Raw genomic sequence first — 20,362 nt, forward strand, 5'->3', positions numbered from 1 at the left:
TCTACCTCATGGGTTCCAGTGATTCTCCTGCCTCAGCCTCCCAAATAGTTGGGTCTACAGGCACACACCACCACACCCAGCTAATTTTTGTATTTTTAGTAGAGATGGGGTTTCACCATGTTGATCAGGCTGGTCTTGAACTCCTGACCTCAAGTGATCCGCCCACCTCGGCCTCCCAAAGTGCTGGGATTACAGGTGTGTGCCACTGCACCTGGCGGTGATGTCATTCCTTACTAGGCTTCCAAAGCCACTGCTGTGACCACAGTTTCCATGGAGACAGGCAAGCTGAGCCTCTATGGGGCACCAATTCCTGAAGCTGTTTGTGTTGGAGGGAAAAAAATCCAAATGGACATCAACAGCTTTCATCAACTAAATAACCATAGAAAATATGTATGAAGACTATAAAGCAATGATTACTTTTGAATTGGAAAGGAATCACTATTGTTTGAAATGTTTCTTCAAAAGTGAGCATCCGGACAGGAACCATCATGGATGCTGAGGCCATGGATGAAGGCCTACTCGGGAAGATGATGTCCTCGCAGTCTCAAAACGGCACCCCACAAAAGTGATATCCTAATTTACAAAGGGAAAAAGGTACCTTAATCTGAAATCTGGCAAATGCAGCCTCAACAGAAGTGACGGAATTGAACATCGCCAATAATGGGACACATAGACATCACATGCCCCCAGTCTGATGCACCACGGAGTCGTCTCTGATGTATTCTTGTCAAAAAATGTTTGCCTGATTCTAATCATGAAGAAACAATTAGAAAAATTCCAAATTGACAGATATTCTGCAGAATAAATGGCCTGACCTCATCAAAAACATCAATGTCATGAAAAACACAAAACGTTGCAGATAGCATGAAATTAAAGATTACAGAGATAAAACTTAATGCAAGATCTTTGACTCGATCCTAGACTGGAGGAAAAAGTCTCCTATAAAGAACATTTGGATCACTTGTAGTAGCTGGGAAATAAAACAAAACAAAACATTATTTGTAAAAAGGGGGAAATCTGAACATGGGTCTTGCAGTATTTATGACAGTTTTTGCTGGGCAGAGACTTCTAGATTGACAGCTGTTTTAGTACTTTTAAGGTGATGCTCTGTCTGCTGGTTTGCATTGTTTCTGTCTGAGTTAAGAGCTTGGCAGAACAGAGAGTTGCAGTAGCCAAATGCTGGAGAAAGCTGGGCCCTACAGAAACCTAACACTGAAGAAACCTCAGGAGCCAAAGTGGTGGAGAAAACAAAGAGTCCTCTCTCTCTCCCTTTTCAAATAATGATCATACATCTTCAAGCTGTCTGAAATGGTTAAGGAGTTCAGTCTGTCGTCAGGGACACACCAGAGCCAGCTAGCCCACACAGACCGCATCAGAGCAAAAGAGACAAGAGACTTTAATTCATATCCACATAGAAAGGACTTCTAGGTAGGAGGTAGACCCTTTAGCTCCCTTCCAATTAAAGGAGTCCTCAATTCTGGCACCTGAGAGTCCCCTGGGTCTAACAGCTGTGATATTTATGTAGTGTGTTGCTTACCTAAATGAATACAATTTCCCTCCAGACACGTGACACTGGTATTAAAGTGCTAATGAGAGGGATATATTTCTTCTTGTCCAAGCTAAAAGAGAAACAGTAGTTCAGATTTCCCATCAGAAATCCGAGGACTTTGTTCTTGATAACTACTACCAATAAAATTGAGTATTTGAAAAATTCCTTTGTATTTTCCATCAATACACATTTTTTTAAAGCATTTTAGGAAGTCCTCTAATTATATAGTAAATAATTATCAACAGTGGCCTGCTAGTTTTCTACTGACCTAATCACAACCATCCTCCTTAGGTCCTGAGGTCTGCTCTGCTGCCTGACCAAAACCAAATGGTGCCAGGTCATAAAGCACTTGCCCATGTGACTCCTGGATCCATTCTACAATGGGTCACTATTGACTGAAATACTTTAATAAAAATGATAGAGTACACAAAGCTTGCTGTTGACAGAAACTTCCTTGGTCAAGCAAGGCAGTGCTCTACATGGCGAGACTTTGCACAAAGTCAGTTAACTAACAGATGATCTAGAAGCAGGACACGATGAAACACCCTTTGGAGCTGTTGCCTATGTCTGTGGATGGGCTCTTTGTAGCTAGGTTAGGCTTCTGTGTTAAAGTGTGTTAGGGGAAAGCATCACATAAGGAAAACAGAACTCTTATTTGTATGTTTTTTTAAAACAGAAGTCAAGTCACATTCAGGCAAACCAAATCTGTAACATCCAAGAAGATGCAGTGACTCTTCCGCGTCTTAGAGCCATGGTGTCTGAGGTGGCTGGCATGGCTCCAACACGCTAGCTTCCCTGTCAGTGGATCATTTACAATATGGTGCATTTCAAATTACTGGTGAATTCACTGAATGCTGTTTCGTTTTTTTTTTTAAGGGGTAATCTTATATATAAAATTTAGGAAAAGAGAAAAAAGCAAAAATGACAGAAATAACTCAAAAGTTCCTAAAATTTATGTGTATCTTTTCAAACCTGTGAACTCCTGAATAAGTATTTATATCTGACAGGTACAAATAAAATAATTATATTTTTAAGTAAAACCTATTTAATAATATGAAATATGGTGTTAAATACATGTATGAAAAGATAACTTCAGAAGTCTTCTGACTTTTTAATTGTAAAATAAGTGAAAACTGTTTTGTGCTTTTCTTTTTAATTTACTGTATGCTTTTTTTTTTTTTTTTTTTTTTGAGATGGAGTCTCACTCTGTTGCCCAGGCTGGAATGCAGTGGCGCCATCTCGGCTCACCGCAACCTCTGCCTCCTAGGTTCAAGCGATTCTCCTGCCTCAGCCTCCCCAGTAGCTGGGGTTACAGGCATGTGCTACCACGCCCGGGCTAATTTTTGTATTTTTAGTAGAGGTGGGGTTTCGCCATGTTGGCCAGGCTGGGGTCTCAAACCCCTGACCTCAGTTGATCCACCCGCTTCGGCCTCTCAAAGTGCTAGGATTACAGGTGTGAGCCACTGCACCTACTGTATGCTTTTTACAAGCAGCATGCTTTTCTTTTTCTTTTTTTTTAAAGAAAAGGTTCTCACTCTATCACCCAGGCTGGAGTGCAGTGGCATGATCACGGCTCAGTGCAGCCTCGACCTCCTGGTCTCTAGTGCTTCTCCTGCCTCAGCCTCCTGAATAGCTGGGACCACAGGCATGCCCCTCCACACCTGGCTAATTTTTTAATTTTTTGTAGAGATGGAGTCTCACTTAGTTGTCCAGGCTAGTTTAAAACTCCTGGGCTCAAGTGATCCTCCCACCTCGGACTCCTAAGTAGCTGGGCCCAAGGGCGCTTGCCACCACTCCCAGCTAAGTACTTTTCATATTAAAAAAAAAAAAAGAAGAAAAAAACCAACTCCACTTCTAATTTCACAACAGAAAAATTCTTCTAGTGCTACTACTCTACCTAATTCAATCCTGTGTTGTTGTTGTTTTAAATCAGAAACACGAATCTGTACCAAGACTTTTTCTTAATTGGCTCCTTCCCCTACAGAAACACTTAGGTAGCGAGCTGCAGGAAACCTGCCTTTGTCCCTGTGTTGTGCACTACGTCTTGCCACACTTTAGACAAAACAAAGCTCCTTTAGAGAAACCCTGGCTGGAGGGAAGGAGAGTGTCCCGGCTGTCATTGCCACGGGAGTCTGGCGTCTCCGAGAGGGCAGCCCAGGTCACCAGAGTTTCCAGATTTAGTACCAGCCATGGAAACATGAAGGTGGCTGTAATCCAAGATGAACTGGACTCCCAGAGCAATGTCAGCTTCGGAGAGAACACGGAGGATTCCTCATCTGGAGCCTGTCTCTACTGCCTGATTTTCAAAGAAACCAAGTTTTCATTTAACTTTAGCTAACCTTCTTTCAGAAAATTTTCGTTACTAAAATACATTTAATGCTTGGTATTGTGAACATGCAGAAGAAAGAAAATAAGATTACAAAATGAAACAAGGGCTAGAATTAAAAGCCGACATATAGGAGATGTTCTCAACGGTGCAAGTGATTAACAGCCAGATGCCCCTACGATTCCAAACATGAGTCCCCAGTGCCAAGTTCCAGCCCCAACTCTGCCGGACTCTCAGAGAAAATGTATAGTAACAAAAGCAGCCAACATTTGTGTGGCGCCAGCTCTTATTTCTCCTTGAGTTTTTGTCCCGTGGGTGTGAATCACTAAGAACACATGCATTCCTCAACTTTTAGGAGATAAATAAGGTGGAAAAAAAAAATCTTAGGGATTTGCTTCAATTCTTATTTAAGCTTCATGGAATGCAAACATAGGAGGCTAAAGCAGAAATAAGTATTGCTTCAGTAATCATGAGTCCAGCCAGCTTAGTGAACAAAACAGGCGTTACCTTCCTAATCTTCTAAGTTCCCATTTACCTACAAGTCTGAGGGTTTTAATCTGCCAGAGTCCCTTGGCAAAAGGGTCAGAAGTCATTGTCACTCTCATCCAGGGGTTCAGGTTTCCGGACCCTTCGATTGGGCTTGGTTGGTGAGAGAGAAATGCTCTCGTCTTCCAAATCGTCATCCTCATCATCATCTTCCATGTCAATTTCACTCTCCTCCGAGTCCTCCTACAGGAAAAAAATGGCAGAAGCAACGGGGGGTCCCACCTCATTCCTGACATCTTGTCCTAAGATTCTCTGCCTCCATTTCTATAGCAGCATTCCTGTGTGAAGGAAGAGGCTGGCAGAGTGGCAAGCAGGCTGTGGGAGGGCATACGGATGGGACCGAGGCTATGTACTGCCGGCTAGAATTTATCATCCAACCAGAAGCCTCCAAACTCCAGGTGCATCTGGGTGTGGTGCTGCAGGGGCTGGCTTTCCCACAGTGTCTAAGAAGCACTCTAGGTCTGCACTGAGGGCCAGTGGACCCAGAGACTCCCCCTACAGATGGCAAGAAGGACAGGGGCTTGGAGAGAGGGAAGGGAGGCCTGTTGTGGCCTTTTGCAGATTGTGGATGGAAAGCAACATAGGCATTGGTATGAGGACCAAAGTGAATCCCAGCTACTCCGGAGGCTGAGGCAGGAGAATCGCTTGAACCTGGGGGGTGGAGGTGCAGTGAGCCGAGATTGCACCACTGCGCTCCAAAGCAAGACTCTGTCTCAAAAAAAAAAAAAAAAAAAAGGGGGAGCAAAGTGAAAGACACACCCTCTCTCTCCTCATCAGATCCAGGGCGACCAACTCAGCCCAGCTTTAAAACGCCAAGTCCTGCGTCCCATGTAAACCAGGATGGCTGGTCATTCTATCTAGATCATTCCCGCCGGTGCACACACATGCTGTAATTTCCTTCTTGGAAAAAAACCCCAAACATAATCCCACCTTCCTCTCCAGCTGCTCTGCCCCGTCTCTCTCCCCTCACACAGAGCTCCTGAGCGAGTCGTTGAACTCACTGTCTGCACCTGTGCCCCTCACGACTGCTTCAGTTCCCCCGGGCTCTCACCTACTGACCCCAGCACTGCTCCTGTCAAGACGGAACATTCAACGGATTGGGATTGATAATCAGGCCTCATCCTGCTTGAGCTGTGGAATCACCCCTTCATCTTTTTTTTTTTTTGAGACAGAGTCTCGCTGTCGCCCAGGCTGGAGTGCAGTGGCGCGATCTCGGCTCACTGCAGGCTCCGCCCCCCGGGGTTCACGCCATTCTCCTGCCTCAGCCTCCCGAGTAGCTGGGACTACAGGCGCCCGCCACCTCGCCCGGCTAATTTTTTGTATTTTTAGTAGAGACGGGGTTTCACTGTGTTAGCCAGGATGGTCTCGATCTCCTGACCTTGTGATCCGCCCGCCTCGGCCTCCCAAAGTGCTGGGATTACAGGCGTGAGCCACCGCGCCCGGCCCCCCCCTTCATCCTTAAAACCCATCTTCTCCATCCCCCAGGGCCCCTTCTCTAGTCCAGGTCCCGCTTCTTCACTGATGACGCCCCTCAGCCTCCCCTGCCTGCCCCTTCCTCCCCGTCCTCTGCAGGGCAGATGGAGCCCAGGACCTTGGGTCGCCTCTCTTCTCGTTCTACTTGCTCTCCCTAGGCAGTCACATCTATCCTTGTGGCTTAGATACCAACCAAATAAGGGTGGCTCCCAAAATTCAATCTCTAGCCCAGACGTGGCCCTTGAAATCCAGACTTAAATTCCACCTGGCTACTCAACCCTAGCATGTGGTTGTCACATTCAGAATGTCCAAAATCAAACTTTCGATCTGCCCTCCAAGCCCCTTTGTCAAGTCAGCCCCATCTCAGAAAATGAAACTCTGCTTTCTGCTGATTAGACCCAGCCCAGGCACCCTCATTTCTCTCTTTCTCTAACAGCTGATGTCCAATCAATTCACAAAAGCTGATGGATCTTAGAGACAGACCCAGGACCTGACCACTTCTCAACACCTCTGCTGCCACACCTTCGGCCAAGCACCGTCACCTCTGACCTCCACGGATGCAGGCGCCTCCTAACCGGCTTCTCTCAAACAGGGATCAGCTCTTGATCCTTCTGGGCTCATGATTCTTCAGGGCCTTCCCCTCACACTCAGAGAAAACACAGAGTCTTCATCTCACCCTGCAAGGCTCTGCATGGCCCCTGCTGCCTCTCTCACTCACCCACAGTCACACCAGCTGCCTCTGCTCCTCGACGTGAGGAGTGCATTCCACATGCCCAGGTGCCGTCAACCCATGCGCTCACTCCCTCCACTCAGGCCCTGCTCAAACACCACCACATCACAGCCCTTCACTGACCTCATGGAAGATGCCACCCCCTCCTTGTTCCCTGTCACTCCATGTCCCCTGAAGCTGTTATTCCTCCTGTTAACACCATGAGCCCTGATCCGACAATCCATCATTATTGCTGGCGTGTGAGCCATGAAGTGGGGGCTTGTCTCTGCCCCCTGCTGCATTCCCCATAATCCACGACAGCACTGCCATGTGGCAGGCACTCAACAGACAGGTGTTGGATGCCTGAACACGTAAGCATGGAACCCTGTGCCTGGAGGGCTGCATGGACAGAGCCTCCTTGAAATAAACAAGTGACCACCAGGCATAAAGCTCAGCTGCGACTAATGCATTTGCTCTGAGAGAATAAAGCTCAGCTGCAACTAATGCTTTTGCTCTGAGAAGAGAGAAGGCAAACCCTAGAAAAGAGGCAGGCAGTGCTGCCTCAGCATCCCCAGCGCCCAAGCCACACTCCCTCTGCTTCTGTCTTGGGTGGGCAAGAAGGAGAGAAGCTATTTACCATCCACACCCGAGCTTGTTAGGAAAATTATTTTCTAGTTGCTCTCTCTGCTTCTCTACAGACTGTGCCCTGTGAATTCAAGGCCTGATCTCTGTGCATCCTGCTGGCAAGCCTGAGCAGCCTCTCCTCACTGTGAATTCCGCAGCAGCACAGACTGTGGGTGCGTGAATCTGTGTGCAAGAACACACGGCCCTGTTTCTGTCTCTATGCAGCCACTAGTGCCATGCCCCAGACACAGGTGTATCCACCAATGGAGGCAGCCTGGAGTCAGTCTCTGTCTAGCTGCCCTTCGCTGTGTGGGCTGAGCAGCACTGCCAGGGATGCAACAAAGAACGTAGGTTTGAGCAATGGCCGGCAGAGCCCTGATGACCGGACCCCACCGAGGACCCCTAGACTCCCCTCTTGGTTAAGTGCTCCAGGGAGTTACCCTGGAGTAAGGCTTTACCCTCTCAGTAAAGCTCAAGGCAGCCTGATGTCTCAGCCTCATGCCTGGCACCTTGAGGGCCTGGTCTGGGGCCAGTGCTGCTTCACCGTTCTGTCCCCAGCACAGAGCAGGGAGGAGGGCTGGTCCCGAGCCCAGCCCTCGGCGTCCTCCTTCATTTCTAGGTTACGGCCCACGGCCTGAGGACTGCCCAGCCTGAGCTTTCCCCATCTCCAGGCTCCGTGCTTGCGCCTCCTCTTTAGCACAAGGGCCTTCAGTGATCCCGCTGTCACCACGGGATCCCTTTTGAGTGGCTTTTTGCCCAGGAGAGACGAAGCATCACTCCTAGGGAGAGGCCCTGGCTGGCCCCGGGAGGGCTGACAGACACCCACAAACACATGAGGCAGAACAGAAAACCAACCTGCTTCTTGGAGCTGGAAGTCTTGCATTTACCTAAGAGAGCTGTTGCTGCTTCCATCTTTGGAAAGCGAGAATGGAAAGAACAGTGAGAAGGCGAAAAAAGCAGAGCAAGCACATTCACTTGAAAATAAATGAGCCATCCACGAGCAAGGAAGAGTCCACAGCCTCATGAGGCCAAACCCTGCCATGCATCGAGGCACGGCCGGGCTGACCATAGACGGCTCCCTGGCTGCTGGCAGCAACTCAGCCACTCCCATCTATGGGGACAGCCAGACCCAGAGCGCACACAAGCGCTGAGGGGAGCTGGGGACTTACACTGTCATCGGAGTCTCCACCTTGCATCGTGCCCACAATGCGTTTGCCAGGTCTTCCTGAGAACAAGAAAAGCATGAAGAAGTCATCAAAATCTTGGAAAATAAAGCAGGAAATAGCATTCAAGATTTGTTTTCTGGCCAGGCATGTTGGCTTTTGCATACAATCCCAGGACTTTGGGAGGCTGAAAAGGGAGGCCAGGAGTTTGAGGCCAGCCTGGGCAACATAATGAAACCTCATCTCTACAGAAATCTTTTAAAAAATTAGCCAGGTATGGTGGTTCACACCTGTAGTCTCAGCTACTCGGGAGGCTGAGGCAGGAGACTCACTTGAAACCGGGAGGCAAAGGTTGCAGTGAGCTGAGATCACGCCACTGCACTCAAGTCTGAACGACAGAATGAGATTCTGTCTCCAAAAAAAAAAAAAAGCAACTGTGCTCCAAACATTAACAGATGGTAGATAAGAAATGTTTTTAAAGGCAAATATAGGAGAATTTTATAGTATTAAAATAAAAATTTACAGAACCTTTGACCTAAGAATTTGACTTTTAACGATGCAACCCAAAGATATGCAGACATGCAGAAAGATGTACAGACAAGGACAAGAGGGGAAATAAATATCAGTGTGAGAACGCCCAGTAAATCATGGGTACAGTCCTGCTAGGAATATGACATAGCCATTAAAAAGTAGGGGGCAGGCCAGGAGTGATGGCGCACGCCTGTAATCCCAGCACTTTGGGAGGCCAAGGCGGGTGGATCACCTGAGGTTGGGAGTTCGAGACCAGCCTGGCCAACATGGTGAAACCCCGTCTCTACTAAAAATACAAAAATTAGCTGGGTGTGGTGGTGCAGGCCTGTAACCCCAGCTACTCAGGATTACAGGAGAATCGCTCCCTCCGGGAAGCGGAGGTTGCAGTGAGCCAATATCAAGCCACTGCACTCCAGCCTGGGGACCAAGAGCGAGACTTTGTCTCAAAAAAAAAAAAAAATTAGGGAGCATATCTATTACTGACAGAGGAAGAGTTCCAATTGTATTTGATTTTTAAAAACAAAAGCAAGTTGCAGAACCATACATACCGTCTGGTTGCACTCAGGTTACATTTTTTTCAGGTGATCTTTGTGTGTGTATGTGTGTGCGTATGTATATGCACAGAAAGGTAATCTGTAAAGACACATCCACCCTGGCCACTAGCCATGAGCCCTCCGCGGTGGGAGTGGGACATGCGGAAGACCCCAGGACAGAATTCACATTCGCTCTACAAATTTTGTTGCCTGAGTCTTTTTTTAACTTTTTTTTTTTTTTTTGAGACAGAGTCTCACTCTGTCGCCCAGGCTGCAGTGCAGTGGCGCAATCTCGGCTCACTGCAAGCTCCGCCTCCCTGGTTCATGCCAATCTCCTGCCTCAGCCTCCCGAGTAGCTGGGACTACAGGCACCCGCCACAGCACCCAACTAATTTTTTTTGTATTTTTAGTAGAGACGGGGTTTCACCGTGTTAGCCAGGATGGTCTCAATCTCTTGACCTTGGGATCCACCTGCCGCGGCCTCCCAAAGTGCTGGGATTACAGGTGTGAGCCACTGCGCCCAGCTTAACTTAGTTTTAAGAGCCCCTCTATGTTGCCCAGGCCGGAGTGCAGTGGCTATTCACAGACACAATCATCACATACTACAGCTCTGAGCTCCTGGGCTCAAATGATCCTTCTGCCTCAGCCTCCTGAGTAGCTGGGAATAAGGCGTGCACCACTGCGCTGAGCTTTGTTGCTTGAATCTTTTGTGAGGAGTAAAGGAATTAGAAGAACTTATTTTTAAGGCAGAGATACTCATTTAAGTCCCTTTCTGCATTAATTCTCAGACTATTAGGTATATCACTGCACTGAGAGTGGCAGAGGCGATGTGTTCCTGTGGCTCTGTGAGAAATACCAAGCCATAAATATGAACCATCCAGTCTTGGGATCACAGACAAGTAAGAATATTAGGAGCAAACATGACCACTGAGCAGTTCAACAGCCATAAACAACAGGACAGGATAAACGTGAGCAAGAGCTGCTTCTAGGGGCCATTCACAGTGCGCTTGTGGGCCTCAACACTAAGCAGCCTGCCCCAGTCGTGGCCAGGTATTCTGTGAAACGGGGCACAGGGAGGAAGTCCAGCAAAAGACGCCGGGGTACCTTGCATGAGCATCTCCATGGCTGTCTGCGGCTTGGGCAGCTGCCTTTCTTCCAACTCACTGTTGGATTCATCATCCTCCTGGATGTCTACGTCCGAGTCATCGTTACCTGGCAGCAACACAAGCAGGTAAAACAAAGGAGTGGCTTCATCATCGCAACTAAACAGCTCTGCCCGGTAAGGTTTGTGTGCGAAAGTCATTTGTTCATTTCTTATTCCATCCAGGAAATTAAGACATTAAATCCTGATCCCATGCAATGCAAATCAAATTATATAATCAATTTTAAAATAAAATTAATACGTGTACCTCAGGCTCAGTAAGATTTCTTCTTACAACTCAAACCAATACAGACCTGAGAAGTGAGCAGGTAGACTAAAGTCAATTGCTATCATATGATTTCAATGTGTCTCCCAAAAGCATGTGTTGGAAACTGAAATCTCAGTGCAACAGTGTTGGGAGGTGGGGCATACTGGGAGGTGTTTACGTCATGAGGGCTCCACCTTGAAGAATAGATTAATGCTGGTTATAAAAGGGCTTGAGGCTGTGAGTTTGATCTCTTGCTCTCTCTCACCCTCTCTTTGCCCTTCTGCCATGGGATGGTGCAGCAAGATGCAGCTCCTTGATCTTGGACTTACCCCTAGAACTGTGGCTCATTAAGTTTCAGACAAGTAAGCTTCTGATTATAATGATAATAATATAACCTAATACTAATATATTATATATATGTTATATAATTGTCATATATATGACAATGTCATATACATTATGACATATGTCATGTTATATAAAATATACATTATATATTATATATAATAAAATATGTCATATATAGATAAACTACACACACATACACACACACACACACATACACACACACAAAAGTGGCCCTCTGTATCCATGGATTTCACATCCATGGGTTCAGCCAACCATGGATCTGAATTATTTGGAAAAAAAATCTACAATTATTTGGAAAAAAAATCTACAAAGGTCAAAAAAGATCTACAAAGTTCCAAAAAGCAAAACTTGAATTTGCCACATGCCAAGTACTATGTTGAATCCATGCGAATGAAGTGATGTATAGGCATTATGTTAGGTATTTTGTGTAATCTACAGATGATTTAAAGTATATGGGAGGATGTGCATAGGTTATATGAAAAGGACTTGAACATCTGTGGATTTTGGTATCCACGGGTGGGTTCTGGCACCAGTTCTCTGCAGATATTGAGGGATGACTGCATGTATCCATATATATAATGCTGTATATATTTTATGTAAAATATATAATTACCCAGTCTCAGGTATTCTGTTATAGCAGCACAAAACAGACTAAGACATTAATGCATGCTGACACTGAAACCACTGAGCTGACAGTGACAATTAAAATTCAGAATTATACTGGCTGACAACATGCCAGTATAATTCAATGGGGAAATAATAGTCTTTTCAACAAATGATAATAGGACAACTGAATAGCCACATGCAAAAGAATGAAGTTGGACCCCCTATCTCAAACCATATACAAAAATTAACTCAAAGTGGTAAATGTAAGAGCTAAAACTATAGAACTCCTAGAAGAAAAGACAGAGGTAAATCTTGGTGAATAAAGCAAGATCAGAATGGCAGGTCTTAGCATCCTGGCCCAGGGACAGAATGGGATGCAAGCAATGAACCAGGGCTCCTAGCTGAGCTGGGCCTCTCGCAAGGGACAAACCCCATGCAGGCTGATCACTGAGGGCTGCTTCACACGCTCCTGGCTGACATGGAACTAAAAAGGGGAGGGCTGCTTTGGCTAGACAGGCCCTTCAAATTTCCTAACCTTGTTCCTGGAGGATTTCCCAGCAGTCCCTATCCTTCCTCCAAAGTTTCCTGAGATTCAGACAAGAGAGTCATAGAACAGGTGCAAAATGAGAGAGATACAAGGGAAATGGCAAAGAAAGAGAAAGACAGAGACAGAACGTGTGGGAGCATGTGTGTGGGCCTGATGCCTCAAGTATGCTGCCCTCAACATGAGAGCGAATAGAATATTTCACTCTGAAGAAAAGAAACGGCAACCAGCAAGAGGAGGAGGAACTCCATGCAACAAGTCCGTCAATTCAGCAGGAAGAGCCTGGGCTGCTACTGGTCCCTGACAGTGACTTGACACTGAAGTTCAGGGATGTAGGGTCCAGCCCCACAGGGTCGGTGGGTTTTCTCCCCGTGTGCAGAGACGAGAGAGTGTAGAAATAAAGACACAAGACAAAGAAATAAAAGAAAAGACAGCTGGCCCCAGGGGACCACTACCACCAAGACGTGGAGACCGGTAGTGGCCCCAAATGCCAGGCTGCGCTGATATTTACTGGATACAAGACAAAGGGGCAGGGTAAGGAGTGTGAGCCATCTCCAGTGATAGGTAAGGTCACATGGGTCATGTATCCACTGGACAGGGGGCCCTTCCCTGCCTGGCAGCTGAGGCAGAGAGAGAGAGAGGAGAGAGAGACAGCTTACGCCATTATTTCTGCTTATCAGACACTTTTAGTACTTTCACTAATTTGCTACTGCTATCTAAAAGGCAGAGCCAGGTGTACAGGACAGAACATGAAGGCAGACTAGGGGCATGACCACTGAAGCACAGTATCACAGGGAGACGGTTAGGCCTCCAGATAACTGCGGGCGGGCCTGACTGATGTCAGGCCCTCCACAAGTGGTGGAGGAGTAAAGTCTTCTCTAAACTTCCCAGGGGAAAGGGAGGGTCTGCTAAGTAGCAGGTGTTTTTCCTTCACACTGATGCTACTGCTAGACCACCGTCCACTTGGCAACGGGTGTCTTCCCAGATGCTGGCGTTCCCGCTAGACCAAGGAGCCCTCTGGTGGCCCTGTCCAGGCATAACAGAAGGTTCACACTCCTGTCTTCTGGTCACTTCTCACCATGTCCCCTCAGCTCCTATCTCTGTATGGCCTGTTTTTTCCTAGGTTATGATTGTAGAGCCAGGATTATTATGATATTGGAATAAAGAGTAACTGCTATAAACTAATGATTAATGATATATATAATCATATCTATGATCTATATCTAGTATAACTATTCTTATTTTATATATTTTATTATACTGGAACAGCTCGTGCCCTCGGTCTCTTGCCTCAGCACCTGGGTGGCTTGCCGCCCACACAGGGATAAGGGAAGCTGCCTGGTCACAGAGAGCTCTTTCCCGGAATCTAGGCCTTGTATGGACGTAACCTTGTGTCTCTCCAGCTGAGTGTCTTGCTGAGCCATTCTGGATTACGGGGGGCATCTCAGCAGCATGGGGACCATCACGAAGCGAGTGGCCCCTCTCCCTGCACTGCATCCCAGTGCTTGCTTTCCATCATTCAGCCTGAAAATAGAGAACCCTACACACCTCTAGGGCCACGTTTTCTTATAGTTATGCATCATATATAATTCAAACTATCATTTAAACAGGGGAAAATACTATCTTAACTGACACAAGAACAAAATGTGTTTTAAATGCTATATTTAAACCAGACTCTTGAGTGAATACAATGGTACCCAATATAGAAGTTGTGAGAAAACTGCCTTTTGAAAATATTTTTGTACCTATAGTCAACAATAATTTATTATACTTTTCAAAATTGAAGATGTAAAGTGAAGTGTTCTTACTATGGTAAAAAAAAAAAAAAAACCTGCTGAAAAAAAGAAGAAAATACATTTTAAAAAAATATATAGATATATATCTATATATATATATCTATATATCTATATCTCAAGGCTGAAAATGCTAGTCCAGAGTTAACTGCTCATCTACAAAGCCCAGCCTTACTTCCACTCTTGAGCAGGCGCTTCTCTTCCTCCTTGAGCTTGTTCTGTATCAGGCAGAGAGTGTTTTTAGCTTCCTGTGGAAGAGGAAAAACAGACTCAGGAGAGATGGCCCTTTTCTGGATTGTTCTATTCTTCTTCACCACTGTGTAGGGACTGCTAAGTTTGTGCTACAGAACAAAAAAAGAGCTAAACTCAAGGAAGGGGAAGAGAATTAACACGCCTGAGCAACTCCGGGGTCCCGAAACTTATTGCCTTTTCTCTCTGAGGTTGCCTCGTGGCCTGGTGGACAGGGGCGCCCAGAGTGAAGCAGCTGCCCCACCCCATGCTTCTCCGACTGCACTTCCCTGCCTCTGAGGAGAACTAAATGCCCACCATGCGTGCCTGTATGACCTGGGGACACAGAACAGACACATCTAACTTTAGGGCAGAGACAGGCCTCTTGCTTTGAAAGGAAGAAAGTATAGATTTTATCATTTATCTTTCCTCCCCTGCCTTCAGATTCCAGCTCAAAAGATGCTAAATGGTGGGACAGGTAAGGAAGGGAACAGGGGTTGGGACAGGAGGGAGTATCTCAGATCATAAAATGTGGCCTTGATTATTATCAAGAAAGAGAATGGGGGCTGGGCGTGGTGGCTCACACCTGTAACCCCCGTGCTTTGGGAGGCCAAGGCAAGAGGATCACTTGAGCCCAGGAGTTTGAGACCAGCCTGGGCAACATAGGGAAACCTCAACTCTACAACAAATTTTAAAAATTTAGCCAGGTATGGTGGCAAGTGCCTATAGTCCCAGCTACCCAAGAGGCTGAGGTGGGAGGATTGTTTGAGCCCAGGAGGTCTGAGGCTATACAGTGAGCTATGATCACACCCTGCGGTCCAGACAGAGTGGCAGGCAACAGAGTGAGACCCTGTTGAGAAACAGAAAGAGACAGAGAGAGACGGGGGGCAGGGGGAGGGACAGACAGAGGGAGGAAGTTGGCTTTATATATTGTTGTTGTTCTAAACATTAAAAATAAAGCACTGTGCTTCAGGCATGGGGTATTTCGAGGGAACAGGTATTCTAAGGACAGAGAGCGAGAGTAAGAGAAAACGAGATGTACTTGTGGAAGGAAGGGTAGGGTAGAGGGGCTCCCTCGGAAGCTTCCTGGGCCACCTACCTGCCATTCTGAGGCATACTGTTTGGTTTGTTCTTTGAACCCAGAGGTGGCCCCAGATAATACAACAAAATGGCCAACGTTTCTTTTCACTGCCCTTGACTGTTCCTTCCCAGATACCCAATGTTTAAAATGTTCTAAACTCCAGGCTCTTTCCATTGCCCTCGAAATGTGCCTGTCCTGTACCATTTCTCTATGGCCTGCCTCTGCCACAGAGTAATGCTGGTAATGAATTCCTCATCAAGATGACATGTGTCCACACGGATGCATTAGGTACTCCCAGTTAGCCCTCCTGGACAACAAAATAGCTCTGCCAAATTCAAATGCTCAGGATTGTAAGAAACCTAGCATAACCTTAATACCAAAAGCTGTCAAGGGCATGAGAAGGGGAGACTACAGACCAATTTTATGATGAAAATGGAGTCTAAATGACCATTCTCAGGTTAAGGATAGGGCAATTCAAAAACTGATCACAACTTGGTTCAATTTCCTTTGCTCTAAATTCCACATTTATCAACTCCTGCTCGGGTCTGAAACACTCTTTCCTAAATGGCCTTACCCACGGGCACGAGAGGAACCTGTAAGATGGTCGGTCAGGTTCAAGGCCACACATATTTCCCACAATCAATCAATAAACTGCCATTCCTCTTTACAAAACAATCTCCAATGAGCTATTTTGGTCATTCAATTAACCAGGACTTGAAAATCTTTTTTTTTTTGAGATGGTGTCTTGCTCTGTCACCCAAGCTAGAGTGCAGTGGCACAATCTCGGCTCACTGCAACCTCTGCCTCCTGGGTTCAAGCAATTCTCCTGCCTCAGCCTCCCGAGTAGCTGGGATTACAGGCGCCCGCCACCATACCAGATAAATTTTGTATTTTTAGTAGACGGGGTTTCACCATCTTGGACAAGCTGATTTCAAACTCCTGACCTTGTGATCCACCCGCTGTGGCCTCCCAAAGTGCTGGGATTATAGGCATGAGCCACTGCGCCTAGCCCCCGCTTCTTTTTTTCTTTTTGAGACAGGGTCTTGCTCTGTCAACCAAGCTGGAGTGCAGTGGCATGATCATGGCTCACTCCAACTTCAAACTCCCAGGCTCAAGCAATCCTTCCGTCTCAGCCTCCCAAGTAGCTGAGACAATAGATGTGTAACACCATGCCCAGCTCATTTATTTTTACTTCTTTGTAGAGACAGGGTCTCATTATGTTGCCCAAACTGGTCTCAGACTCCTGGGATCGAAGGATCTTCCTGCCTAAGCCTCCCAAAGTGCTGGGATTACAAGTATAAGCCATCGCACCTTGCCTTGAAAATCTTTATGTGAACTGACTAAGCAAGCTTTATTTTCTTATTTTTGGAGACGGGATCTTGCTCTGTTGTCCAGGCTGGAGTAGAGTGGCATGATCGTGGCTCACTGCAACCTCTGCCTCTCAGGTTCAAGCGATTTTCCTGTCTCAGCCTCCTGAGTAGCTGGGACTACAGGTGTGTACCACCACACCTGGCTAATTTTTTGTATTTTTAGGAGAGGTGGGGTTTCACCACGTTGGCCAGGGTGCTCTCGAACTCCTGACCTCAAGTGATCCACTCATCTTGGCCCCCCAAAGCCAAGCAAGCTTTTAAATCTGCACTCAAGACCAGCTACATAATTTTTGGGATCAGTGGAAAATCAAATGCACTTAAAAATTATTATGAATTTCAAGACGGTGACAACAGGGCCTGAAAGCAAGCACAGGCCCCACGTCGGCACAGGGTCTTATGCAGCCGCACAGGCCTCATGTCGGCCCTGTCTGTTCTCTTAACTGACTAAACCTGATGAAATATGACATCAAAGATTTGACAACCCTGGAGTCCAGGGTGCACTGCCAGCAAAACAAACGCATTACATAAGCAATCCTCAGACTGACCAGGGAGAAAAAACATGTACTGATATTTTTTTACAATGATATTAACAAAATGACCTGTCACCTAGTACAAAATAACACACCAGAAGGAATGGCTGAACAGAGGACAGGCTCAGCTCACCTCAAACCTTTCTTGCTCCATCCTATGATGGTCTTCAAGCTGTTGTTCCAGGTAAGTCAGATTTTGAAATTTCTCCAGATAAATGTCATACTGCTTTTGTAATTCTTCCTCAGTCTTCTCATACTCATCCATAAAACACGGCCTAAAAGAAGCAAATGAAATAAAAAGGAAAGGTGATTTATATGCAGTAGTTTGAAATGGGTATTCACAGTTTCAGACTCCATGGCGGCTTTCTCTGGAAACCCTTAATTAGAGAAGGTCCTTCATTCTTGTAACTGCTTAAAAATATTTTCCCTTTTCTCCTTTCTCCCCGCAAAATGAACATACTTCTTTTTCATCATAAGTAAGATGCGCTCTTTGTAAAAACTTGAAATAATCCTGAAAGTATGAAGAATGACGTAAAAATTACTGATAATCCCATCACCAGGTATAAGCGCTTGATAGTTGACATACATCCTTCCAGACTTTTCTATGCATAAATATAGATAGGAATGCATTTTAAACAAAAATTAAATATACCAATAAATTTTATAATCTTTATTTCATTTCAATATACCATAATCTCAGAGTTAAAAATGATTGGGCTGGGCACATCGGCTCACACCTGTAACCCTAGCACTTTGGGAGGCTGAAGTAGGAGCAGGATTGAGCCCTGGAGTTCAAGGCTGCAGTGAGTGAGGATCCTCTGACCTTGCCATGGCACTCCAGCCCTTCAGCCTGGGTGACACACTGAGACCCCATCTCTAAAGGCAAAAAATCACATACCAGACACATCTCTCAAAATATATATATTATCTTATTTGGGTATAATGTTCTACTGTTGGCTGGGTGCGGTGGCTCACGCCTGTAATCCCAGCACTTTGGGAGGCCGAGGCGGGCGGATCAACTGAGATCAGGAGTTTGAGACCAGCCTGGCCAACATAGTGAAACCTCGTCTCTACTAAAAATACAAAAACTAGCCAGGCGTGGTGGCGCATGCCTGTAATCCCAGCTACTCGGGTGGCTGAGGCAGGAGAATCGCTTGAACCTGGCAGGCAGAGGTGGCAGCGTGCCGAGATTGCGCCACTGCACTCCAGCCTAGGCAACACAGAGAGAGTCCATCTCAAAAGAAATAATAATGTTCTACTCTCAGGATATTACAAATTTAAAGCAATCCTCTAAAAAGGGGACCACAGGTTGTTACAAATTAAAGCTGGCGTTTTTTTTTGTTTGTTGAGACAGGGTCTCACTTTGTCACCCAGGCTACAGTGCAGTGGTGTGATCATGGCTCACCGCAGCATCGAACGCCTGGGCTCAGGTGATCCTCCTGGCTCAGGCCCCCAAGTAGCTGGGACTACAGACATGTGCCACTATGCCCGGCAATTTTTTGTATTTTTTTTTTGTAGAGATGGGGTTTCGCCATGTTACCCAGGCTGGTCTTGAACCCCTGAGTTCAAGCGATCTGCCCGCCTTGGCCTCTCAAAATGCTGGGATTATAGACGTGAATCACTGTGCCCAGTCTAAAGAGGTTTTTAAACAATAAAAAAAAATTTTAAAAGGCGAGGCATGATGACTCACGCCTGTAATCCCAGCACTTTGGGAGGCCAAGGCAGGTGGATCACAAAGTCAGGAGTTCAAGAGCAGCCTGGCCAACATGGTGAAACTCTGTCTCTACTAAAAATACAAAAATAAGCTGGGCGTGGTGGCAGCCACCGGTAATCCCTGCAACTTGAGAGGCTGAGGCAGGAGAATCGCTTGAATCCGGGAATGGGAGGTTGCAGTGAGCCGGGATTGCGCCATTGCACTCCAGCCTGGGCAACAAGAGCGAAACTCCATCTCAAAAAAAAAGAAAAACCACAAAAAAACATAAAAATCTATACTGGTTTGCTGAACTTTTTCTTTTTTTCTTATTATTGACCTTAAAGGGAAAATTCTACTCTTTTAAAAATATAAGCAGATAAACTAAGTAATAATTATAATCTTTTGAACTAGAGCAAAACAAAGAGACTTTTCTGTTAAAAGGATTTGGAGCTTAACAAAAATGAATTCATGCTTTAAAGATGGAATGTGTCAAGGAGCTCAATCTATCTGGCGGCACTGACTTCTGTTTTTTTGTTCCTCTGTGAGGCTCCAGAGGTAAAGAGCCAGTTTCAGGAGGGGAAGGGCCTCGGCCTTGCGCTGGGCAGGGAGGAGCGAGGGCGCTCCCTGTGGTTACCGTCGCTGCCTCCAGGTGCTGCCTCCCCAAAGACCTCGGGACAGTGGCCAGGGTGTAGCCAGCCACCAATATCCAAAAAGGCAAAACATTCCAGCAGAGCAGGCAGCTGGGAAGAGGAGGGAGCCAAGAAGAAAGAAAAATAAAGGGAGAATGAAAAGGGAGAAAGAGCAGAAGCATGGGGGAGGGAAAGAGGCACAGAAAGAGGAAGAGAAGAGAGAGAGGGCCAGCACCACTATTCTCCATCGGTATTCCTGGGAAATATATTTCCAATGAGGTAAAGTAGGAAGAAAGACGAACTACTGACTGGTGAGGAATGATCAAGGTTTAAATAAAGTCTAAAATCTATGCCAACAAACAGGCAGGAGTATGTTTCTGTTTCTACCTAATTTATGGCAAGATCTTAGGAGACCACGTCTCGATTTCCCCGTCTGGATTCACTTACTCTGCCTTGAGTTCCAAGAAGCTATAAAAGCTTAAAGGGCAGTTCAAGCATTAAGCAGTTTTCCAGACATACTGCAAGCAGCAAGGAGAATGAGTTTAGCCATCTGCTTGTTACGACAGGCAACACATGTACATTTTGAGGTGAAGATATCCTCATGTCAGGCTTTTTTTCATTGCTTGAGAATAGTTAAGATCACATTCTATTCTCTT

General features: G+C 46.1%; 1 protein-coding gene across 4 annotated transcripts in view; it reads right to left on the reverse strand.

Moving 5' to 3' along the window:
• Positions 1-151: 151 nt before the first annotated feature.
• Positions 152-20,362, reverse strand: part of CLUAP1 (clusterin associated protein 1) — a 39,388-nt gene continuing 19,177 nt past the window's right edge. Inside the window, exons 8-14 of one of the 4 annotated variants that reach the window (XM_030799191.1) lie at positions 17,518-17,659; positions 14,351-14,423; positions 10,559-10,666; positions 8,397-8,452; positions 8,083-8,139; positions 4,411-4,604; positions 152-573 (exon numbers count right to left, since the gene is read on the reverse strand). In XM_030799191.1, the coding sequence (XP_030655051.1) occupies positions 4,458-4,604; positions 8,083-8,139; positions 8,397-8,452; positions 10,559-10,666; positions 14,351-14,423; positions 17,518-17,659 (583 nt within the window). In that variant the 3' untranslated portion in view covers positions 152-573; positions 4,411-4,457. Of the gene's footprint in view, positions 574-693; positions 1,620-1,700; positions 4,605-8,082; positions 8,140-8,396; positions 8,453-10,558; positions 10,667-14,350; positions 14,424-17,517; positions 17,660-20,362 lie in introns of those variants that run through there. The other 3 variants (XM_030799190.1, XM_012497274.2, XM_003269215.4) reach the window with 3 other exon arrangements.

Source organism: Nomascus leucogenys, chromosome 18, assembly GCF_006542625.1.
Source record: "Nomascus leucogenys isolate Asia chromosome 18, Asia_NLE_v1, whole genome shotgun sequence".
Taxonomy (NCBI): domain Eukaryota; kingdom Metazoa; phylum Chordata; class Mammalia; order Primates; family Hylobatidae; genus Nomascus; species Nomascus leucogenys.